This window comes from Nomascus leucogenys, chromosome 6 (genome assembly GCF_006542625.1).
Source record: "Nomascus leucogenys isolate Asia chromosome 6, Asia_NLE_v1, whole genome shotgun sequence".
Lineage (NCBI taxonomy): Eukaryota > Metazoa > Chordata > Mammalia > Primates > Hylobatidae > Nomascus > Nomascus leucogenys.
In genome coordinates this window covers 95771185-95780241 of record NC_044386.1, presented here as the reverse complement: position 1 = coordinate 95780241, position 9057 = coordinate 95771185, and the positions used below count along the sequence as shown (strand labels likewise).

Below are 9057 nucleotides of genomic sequence, written 5' to 3'. Positions count from 1 at the left end.
TTCAGGAAGTAAAATGTAAATGCAGCTCCATTTTCCCACCTCCCATTTTCTTTCAGTAACTGCCAGCAAGCCTTCCATCATCTGCAAGTGGGGTGGGAGGAGTGTGAAGGAATTCCGCCAAAAGCGCTGCTGAAAACCCACAGTGGCCTTTGGCCATCCAAGCAGCCATGGCTAACACAAGGCACCTACTTCTCTGGAGACCTAAAGACTACAGGGCCCCCCAGACACGTTTTCCTTGCCAGCCTCTACCAAAGCTAAGATGGCAACTATCCCCTACCCAGTTAGGGCGTTGCCCACTTTCAAAACAAACCTTGGACAAAGAAGGATATGCTTGTGGGTCACTTAAAACCGCAACTCAACGCCAGAGGTTCTTACAACAGCGGTGAACTAACTGGTAGTCGGGAAGCTCCCTCAGTCCACTAAGTGAAGGCTGGTCTTGGAAAAGAACTGTCCCAGGCTGTCAAAGGGTTAAATATTTTAAAGAGTAAAACCTGAGCCTCCGTGGGTTTTCTTTCTTTCTTTCTTTTGGGGCTTTGTTTTTGTGTGTGCGCGGTTGCCCGGGGGCCTACTGGAGATTCAGTATCTCTCGGTTATTTCCTGCGATCACTAAAGCCAGTTTTCAAGAAAACAAGTCGCAGGGGTTTGAAATGTCACACCAAGTGACCTGGGCACGGCATATCCAGGGGCCATTCCCAGCTCCCTCCCACCCGGGCCACCCCCGACCCCCTCCACTTCGGTCTGGAAAGAAAATAAACCAAGGACACGCCAGACTGGTTCTGGGTGGACTTATTTTCCCGGCAGCCGCGCTCCTAGCGGGGGCTCGTTGCGGCCCCTCGGTGTATCGCTTGCAGGTGATGCCAAACGCAGATAAGCAGCCGCCGCCGGGCCCCCGCCTCTGTCTAGACTGGAATTAATAAATGCCGCGGATTGATCACGTCGCGCATCCACTCCGGGGGCAGCGGGAGCACGGCCCGCCACGGCCGCCCGATCTGGACGGGGTTGGCCTCGCTGCTGTGCTGCAGGGCTAGGGGCAGCGCGTGGGGTTTCGAGCCTCACCCAGGGCCGCGGACCGCTGGGGAAGGAAGCACCGGGAGGGCCGGCGGCGCCGAGCTAGAGTGGGGCTCGGGGCTGGGCAGGCGCCAGGCCAAGGCTGGTTCCGGGAGCGGGGCGCGCCCTCGCCGGCATAACCCTAGGCCGGAGTCCGCTGCTCAGCCGCCACAAGCGCCGCAGGTTTCCCGCCCAAACTGGCCACGCCTCCCGCCCGCGGGCCTCGGCCGCCAGGTGCCCAGGGGTCGCCAGTGGGGCGCTCCTGCTTCTGGGAGGGCCTCGGCGCGCATGCGCCCAGCCCCACCCCTCGGCCGCGCCCAATCCCCACCGGGCCCGCCCCGCCCGCAGCACGCGGAGCCCAGGCATCCGACGCCAGCCTGACCCTGGAACTGGCCGCCGCCGGCCCTCCAGCCGCGCCAACAGCACACAGGAGCGGCGTCGCCCCGGGTTATTATTTTTTATTAAGATCAAAATACGAGTCCCACTATGAACTGGCTGTTCTCACAATAAATAACAATAACTTACGTTTGTTTGTTCGGCAAAGGCTCACACACTCTGTCCTCCGTCGAATAACTTAAACACTTTCAAGGCAAGTCTGGTTTCTACTGTTTCCCAGCAATCATGCGTTTTGGGAGTTTGAGTGTCTGTTTCTCTGAGTTATCCCCTTCCTTTTCCCCGCTAGGAGCCCGGGCGAAGCCGCCAGGGAGCGCGGACCGGGGGCAGGGCGGGGGTCCGCGTGGGCGAGCTCCGGGCCGGCCGAGGTGGGGACACAGGTGGGGCGTGGAGAGACAGAGCGGCGGCCACGCGGAGAGGAGAGGAGAGGGCAGAGCTAACCCTGGTAAGTCCCAAATTCTGGTTTTGAAAAAATAAGAGTCCTCGGAGCAGGGATCTGCAGTCTGGTGAAAGCAGGTTGCATCCTGGCGCCTTGGGCTGTCCAGACCGTGTCTCTCGGTCCTCTCTCATAAATAACAATAGAATAATTACGAAGGCGAGAGAGCTTTCGGAACTGGAATGGCCTGAGCATGGGTGAGTCTCATGCAGGGAGCATGCGAGGTCCGCGGGCTGGCAGGGAGGGGTCCCCCTCACGTCTCCACGGGACTCGGCACCATACTGTTGGGGGTGTCCGGGAGCTGCGAGGACAGGGAGGTCACGTCGCTGCCGGAGGAGTTGCCTAGGGAGCCGGACTCGGAGAAGGAGACCTGGGGCGGCGGAAACACCGGGAAGAGGCAGGTGAAGAGGCACGCGAGCTGGTGCTCCAGGGCCGCGTGCTCCGAGTCGGAAAGTGTCCCTTGGGGACCGGCCGCCGGTTGAGAACAAGCCCTGAGGAGAAGGAGGCCAGGTCCCCAGGCGCACGCAGGGGGGGATTAGGGCGGGGGAGCGGGTTGGTTAATCCTGCGACCTCTCTTGTGAGCACTTTAATCCAGGGAGACCTGGTTTAGGGCGCGTAATGGGCCGAGGTGAGATTTCAGAGCTCGCCACTGTTCCCCCTCTCCCACCGCCTACGGCTGTCCCCAGCCCCTCAGCCCAAGGCCACCCCCTCCCCTCTCTGCCAGGCTAAGTGGCTAAATCCCCAACCCGCAGAGTCCCGAGGTCGGGGCGGGTAGGGCAGGGCCTCACCAGCTGTTGGAAGGCGGGTTGGTCCAGGTCGCTCTGGAGGGCAAACTCGCTGAGCGCCTTCCACGGCGGCTGGTACGTCTGCACCTCCACTGCGCTGCCCTGCACGGCGTTCTCATGGCGGATGGGGCTGCCCGCCACCAGGGGCGTCCCGGTCAGTCCCTGAAGGCTCTGTGGGGCAGGCAGAAGGCAGTAGGTGCTCGAGTTAGGTCTGGCCTTTTTTGCCACCTTTGAGACTGGAGCTCCAGGCCTTGAGTGATTTGGGGTCTGCATTGCTTTGCGGGGAGGCGCACACTCGATCGCATCGGAAGAGCCCTCTTTCTCCACTAGAGATCTGCGGGGGCCGCAAACTTGCCACGATAGGTCAGCCTCGGTGCTGGAAGCCAACCACCGGTGAGGAAAGGCAAGACCTGCACTCCCACCCTTCTGCAGCTGCCGACAGAGTAAACAACCCACCAGACCGACTGGCGGGCGCTGCACACTGCCATGCAGCCTCGGGCTCCGCGCAGCGCCCGGGACCTGCAACGCGGGGCTGCCACTGGGACAAGGAGAAACCCCGATCCCAGACAAAACAGGAAGCCTCAAATCCAAGGGAAGCCTTGCTCTGAAGGTACAGACATACACCATCCGGAGCGCCCAGTTCTCCCTGGATCTCCCAGGGCTCGCCCAGAAAAGGGCACGCAGATACCGCGGCGGAGGTGCAGCCCCCACCCGACTGGAGCCTCCGGCCCCGCGGCCGCTCACCGTCTTGTCGCTGTGCTGCTGCTGCTGCAGCTGCTTCATGAGAATGGATTTCTTCTTGTCCTTGCAGCGCTTGTTCTGGAACCAGACGCGGATGACCCGCGGGCTCAGGCCGGTCATCTCCACCAGCTGCTCCTTCATGAGAGCGTCGGGCCGCGGGTTGGCGGCGTAGCAGGTCCGCAGAGTGTGCAGCTGCTTCTCGTTCAGCACAGTCCGCACGCGGGTCGTCTTCTCCGTCTGCTTGTGCACGTGCGGGCGCAACGCGGGCTGCCGGCCCGACCCAGCGTCTGCCAGGACAGGATGGGGCCAGAGGTTAGCGAGGGGCCGCCACCCACCCGCCCCGAGCCCAACCTCCCGGCGGCCCAGCCCCCCGGGGCCCGATTTCGTTTCTGTTTTATTCTGTTTGTTTCGTTTAATTGTTCGTCTTCCTCTCCATCTGTTCGCCTTACGCGGAGAGAGCTGTGCATTTTCGTTCTTTTTCTCGCTCCCGGGCCGGACTGCCCCGCAGCGATCTCCCCCGAGCTCAAGCAGGGCGCGGGAGCTCGGCGACAGGCCGCTGCGGGGAGGGAGTGGCTGCTCAGGGATGTGCCTCCTCCAGTCGCAGGACCCTCGGAGCGAGCGAAGCCCTCCGGAAGAAGTCGGAGTTTCAGAGGAAGAGGAAAGAGGCTCGCCCAGGACTCTGGGGAGGGAAAGGGACCGACGTGGACCCGGGGCGAGGCGCTGCCCAGGGGACTGGGTGGGAGTTTCGCATATGCCGGGGGCCTATGAGGGCCCTTCCCCTCCTTCAGAGCCCATTTGGACAGGGCCAGGCCACCTGTGTAGAAGACTCATCCAGGGTTACGGACGGGCCTCCAGGGCTTGCAACAGTTCCTTCCTGCCCGCCCTTGGGCGTCGGCCCCTGTCTCCTTCCTCAAGGCTCCAGGTTCCCCAGCCCAGTGGCCTCCCACCCACCAAGCTGCTGAGCAGCCGCTGGCACTCTCGTCGCTTGGCCCCAGGTTCTCTCCATCCCGGGGAAACAGTGACTGATTCCAGAGCCTGCAGCCTGAAGCCCGAAACAAAGGGGAGCCTCTCCGAGATCCCAGATGGGGGTGCACTGAATACCCGCTTGCTCCCATTTCACATCTCGATTTGATCCCGACCTACACACCGTAGATCTGTACTGCACCATTTCGGTTTATATTCCCCTCTACGCATTTCTAGGTCTGGACAAATATTTACAAATAGCCCATCCAGCCCAATTTCCTCTTTCTATAGGGAGGAAGTGGAGATCCAGAGAGGGGAGGAGCGGGGCAAGGCCACACAGCACCCAGAGGCCCAGCCTGGTCTGCGGATCTGTGCTGCAGGCCTGTGGCTACCTGGGGGAAACTGCCTTGCCTGGGGCGGAGGCACCGCTGTTTCTGTTCAGCCGTACCTGCCCATTATACACTCAGACCCCATCTCTGGGCAGCTGCTGATTAGGACCCAGAATATTCCAGTGACAGTCCACTATGCATTGATACTCCGCCTCCCCCAGAAGAAGCTGGCTAAATTGTTCATCAAACTGGGCCTCAAAACAAGATGGCAAAAACCCCTCTTTGTTGGGTTCTTGGCTCCTGGCTGACCAAGCTCCTGCCCAGCTCCCAGTTTGGAGCCATGTTACTTACACACATACCCCTGGGCAAACCTCCCCCTCTGACAATAACACCTATTCCTCCAAGAAATTCCTAATACAAGCCCCAAGACGGACACCATTTAAGATTCCCTGTTGTCATCCACTCTTCTGCTCCTAGCACTGTAGCCTGCATGTTCCTGGTCATGAAGAACACGATTCTGCACAATTCTCCGTGCTCACACACCCATACGCACGCAGTTTCTCCCGAGCACACGAGAACACACACAGCCTTGTTCCCAGCACACAGTTCCGCACTGATACAGAAAAACACTATCCCGGCAGACACGACCACACACAACTGACAACTTCTCGTTAGGGACACAAGCACACCCCGACACACACGCACGCACACACACCCCGCTCACCCCGGCGCAGGCCCCGGCGCGCTTACCTGGCAGATGCAGGCCGCGGGCTCCGGGAAGCGGGCCGGGGCTGCGCGGGCTGCCGGCCGCGGCGCGCTCGAGCAGGAGGCCGTGGTCGGCGCGGCAGAGCAGCTCGTGCTCCCGCAGCGAGAACTCGTCCCCAGGCAGCAGCTGGCGGCTGCACACGGAGCAGCGGAAGCACTCGATGTGGTACACGCTGTCCCGCGCCCTCATCACCAGGTCGCTGCTGCTGAAGCCCACCTGGCACTTGGCGCACTTGATGCCGAACAGCCTGCAGGCCCAAGGCGCGGCGGTGTCAGCGCTGGGCTTGCGGCCGCCCTCATCTCCCTGGCTGCTACGGCCCCGGCGCGCGCCCAGGACACTTTGTGGCCACCAGGAGACTGCGGTGACCCGCCTGCGGGCATTCCCGGGCCCGGGGAAGCGCTGCGGCACCCGTGCGGGATGCGGATGGCCTTCTCCCTGCGTAGGGCCGGGGCGCGCGGGCAGGCCGCCATCCCCATTCCCGGCCCCGGCCCCGGCGCGCGGTGGCCCAGCCCGCGTTACTGCCGGCCTCACCTGACATAGTCCCGCTTGCAGTAGGTCTTCCCGTCTCTCACGAAGCACGTGCACGTCTCGTCCAGGTACTGGCTGCACTCGGCGCACTTGAGGCAGGCCGCGTGCCACTCGAGGTCGGGCGACACCCGCAGGATAAACTGGTCGTGGATCTGACTCCCGCAGCCCACGCACATGGCCGTCCCGGGCTTCTCTGCCGGGGAAGGGCGCGGGGCCGCGTCAGGCCTGACTGCCCGGACCTAGGCCGGTCTCGGCCACTCCAGCCCCAACCCAACCCGCTCGTTCTCTTGCTCTTTCTTTCAAGACTTGCGACCATAAGGAAAGGTGTTGAGCTCTCTAAAGGTCCAAAGCATTAGAAACGAAAAACCAGTATCTTGTGGATTGCTGAAGGCTTCTTCTGTCCCCCACCCCCAAGTATTTCGCTATTACATTCATTAATCACAGTCGTTTTGTCGACGTGTCTTGAAACTAAACACTAACACGAAACTAAGAAGAGAGTAAATACACAGGCACTGCGGACGCCTGGATATCAACACCTAACGGTGCTGTCCCGGCATTTCCGCTCACACACTCCCACTCACAGCGGCTGCCTCCTATCCCAACACAGACACATCATCTTTCGGCAGTCCCCGCTCATCCTCTCAGACATTTCTTAGTTTAAATATCCCAGAGCAAGCGAGAGAACACTTCCTAGCTTTGAAAAACCTAAAGGCAAACAAACAACAACCAAAAAAAAAAAAAAAAAGCCGACATCCCTAAATCAAACCTAATTGCCTTTGCGCAAAACAGAAGCAGATTTCGCAGCCCGAAGTCATCCTAGCCGGCTTGAGAAATAGTGTTTACTTATAAAATAAAACAACAGGATTCCCAAAGATAAGCAGTCCTGCAGGAGACATGCATTCGTTTTTCCTCTGCTAAACTATCCTGACAAATAGAAGCCACTTGTAGAATCCACTAAACATTTTTTTGCATTAGAAATTTTGCATATTAAGCATACACACACACCCCACCACACACACACACACACACACACACACACACAGAAATACTTACTCTTGGAATGATCACCCATAGCACCCAGAAAAGGATAATGAAAAATAATATCCACCATGCAGAAAAAGGGATGTGCGCAAAGTGTGCGGCCAGGGGCAGAAGGACGAGGGTCGCGCGCCCGGCCTCGGCTCTTTGCTAACTAACTCCTACTGCCCCGCGGAGTTGAAGGAGCGATTCCGCACCGGCCCGCACGCAGCATGACGTCAACACGCACTAGCCCCGGGCCGGAGCTGGGGGCGGGACCTGTAGCGTCACGAAGCTTCCCCAGAACTGCCGGGGGATGCGGGGGAGGTGATGGGGATCCAGGGGCTGATGGGCGGGGTGGGTTGGGTTGGAGGCTGGGGGTGAAGGGAGATTGGCTGGGAGGAAATGGGCCAACCCTGATTGGCCCGGAGTGAACAATGGAGTGCAGCCCCCCCCCCCCCCCACCTCCGAAACCTACAAGGATCCTCTCTCATGCCCCAGGCCTGGCAATCTGGACTGGACCTTGCGTCACCGCCGAGCTGGCTCCGCGGCCGTTACAACTCTGAGCTTCCTCTTGGACTTTCGGGGCGGTTTTCCCAGGCGCGCTGGAGCTGGGTGATGGATACCTGGGGGTGGAGGTGGCTCTCCTTTAAGAGCTCCCTTCTTATATAAATTAAAAAAAAAAAAAAAATTAAACCCACTCTCAGGACGAGAGAGCCGAGGACAAGGGGGATCCGTTTGGACGTGACTGTCATCGTCCAGCCGGTCACCTTTCTCCTCTCATGTGCCTTTGTTCTTCGGGTCCAAGCTAGAGAGAGAGGGTAGAGAATGACCACCTGGGTTCTGATAAACTCTACTTAGACTTTCCTATCCACACGCACTGTAGAAAACTTCAGATTGGGGCATTAAGTGGGTTGAGCCAGAACCCAGATCCAAAAGCGCTCACCCGGGACTGGGAAGGGTCTTGACTCCATCCTTGCTGCTGCTGCCGCTGCTGCTGCCCCTCCTCCCTCTCCTCCACCACCACCACCTCCTCCTGCTCCACTTCCTTTTTGTTGTTGTTTTGTTTTGCTTTTAATTTGTTGCTGTTGTTGTTTTAAATGTAACATGGACTCCCCCGCCCCCTCATTTTTCCCCCATCCAAATGGCATAGCTCCTTACAGGGACACTGCTGGGGTCGATTGCGTGTCCAACTTCCAAAATAAAAGATTTTTCTAAACTCTTGTGCTTCATTCACAAACCCACTGCAATGCAAATAATCAGAAACCAACGTAAGGCGCTGGGTGATTTACAGTGGTATCTGCGAGGCGGCGGCTCGTTGGTCCTGAGAAAATCTGAGAGTTCTGAGCAGAGTCCAGGCATTCTTTCAAAGAAATAGCCGTGGGTTTTGTTTGAAAGGGTTCAAAGACCGGCCCATGAATTAGAAATAACATTTATCCAATCATGGTGTCTGTTCTTGTTTTCCCATTAAAAGGAGTACCAAGAACTTGGTGTGCGCCTGGGTGGGGCGCGAGGTGAAACGCCTGCGGATAAAGTGTCTCCACCGCCATTCCAGACCCTGCCCAGACCTTCGGGCTTGTGGGCCTGAGGGCGCGGTCGCTACTGCCGTTCTACTAAGAGCATGAGGTTGGTTGGCCTCGAAACGGGTGCAGCCAAGGGCGCAGGCTAGGGCGAGGCCCCGAGTGCACGCTAACATTATTCGACCATGGTCCACGGTGAACGTTCCTCACCGGCGCCGCGCTGGGGCGAGCACTTTCAGCCTCGTCCAGTAGCGTCCGGCTTTTGACCTCCGCCTCCACCTTTAGAAGGTCTAGTCTTCTCACCGGTCCGGCTTTTTTTTTTTTTTTTTTGAGACAGACTCTTGCTCTGTCGCCCAGGCTGGAGTGTAATGGTGCGATCTCGGCTCACCGCAACCTCCGCCTCTCGGGTTCAAGCGATTCTCCTGCCTCAGCCTCCTGAGTAGCTGAGATTGCAGGCGAGCGCCACCACGCCCGGCTAATTGTTATATTTTTAGTAGAAACCGGGTTTCACCATGTTGGTCAGGCTGGTCTG

General features: G+C 59.0%; 1 protein-coding gene across 1 annotated transcript; it reads right to left on the bottom strand.

The window, feature by feature from the left end:
* Window positions 1-1488: 1488 nt before the first annotated feature.
* ISL2 (ISL LIM homeobox 2) lies at window positions 1489-7259 on the bottom strand. Its single transcript, XM_030813831.1, has 6 exons — window positions 7042-7259; window positions 5992-6181; window positions 5445-5707; window positions 3406-3689; window positions 2665-2832; window positions 1489-2246 (listed from the first exon to the last, which is right to left on the bottom strand). The coding sequence occupies exons 1-6, from the start codon at window positions 7097-7099 to the stop codon at window positions 2130-2132; spliced, it is 1080 nt and encodes a 359-aa protein (XP_030669691.1). The 5' UTR covers window positions 7100-7259; the 3' UTR covers window positions 1489-2129.
* Between the last annotated feature and the right edge of the window lie 1798 nt (window positions 7260-9057).

What these genes read in the sequence shown, in the direction of transcription:
- ISL2 (XM_030813831.1), bottom strand. Translation starts at nt 7,099, where the DNA reads ATGGTGGATATTATTTTTCATTATCCTTTTCTGGGTGCTATGGGTGAT. An exon ending in TGCAAGCGGGACTATGTCAG is followed by an intron (nt 5,708 to 5,991) that starts GTGAGGCCGGCA and finishes TTGGGCCTGCAG; the next exon opens with GCTGTTCGGCATCAAGTGCG. An exon ending in CCGCGGCCTGCATCTGCCAG is followed by an intron (nt 3,690 to 5,444) that starts GTAAGCGCGCCG and finishes CTGTCCTGGCAG; the next exon opens with ACGCTGGGTCGGGCCGGCAG.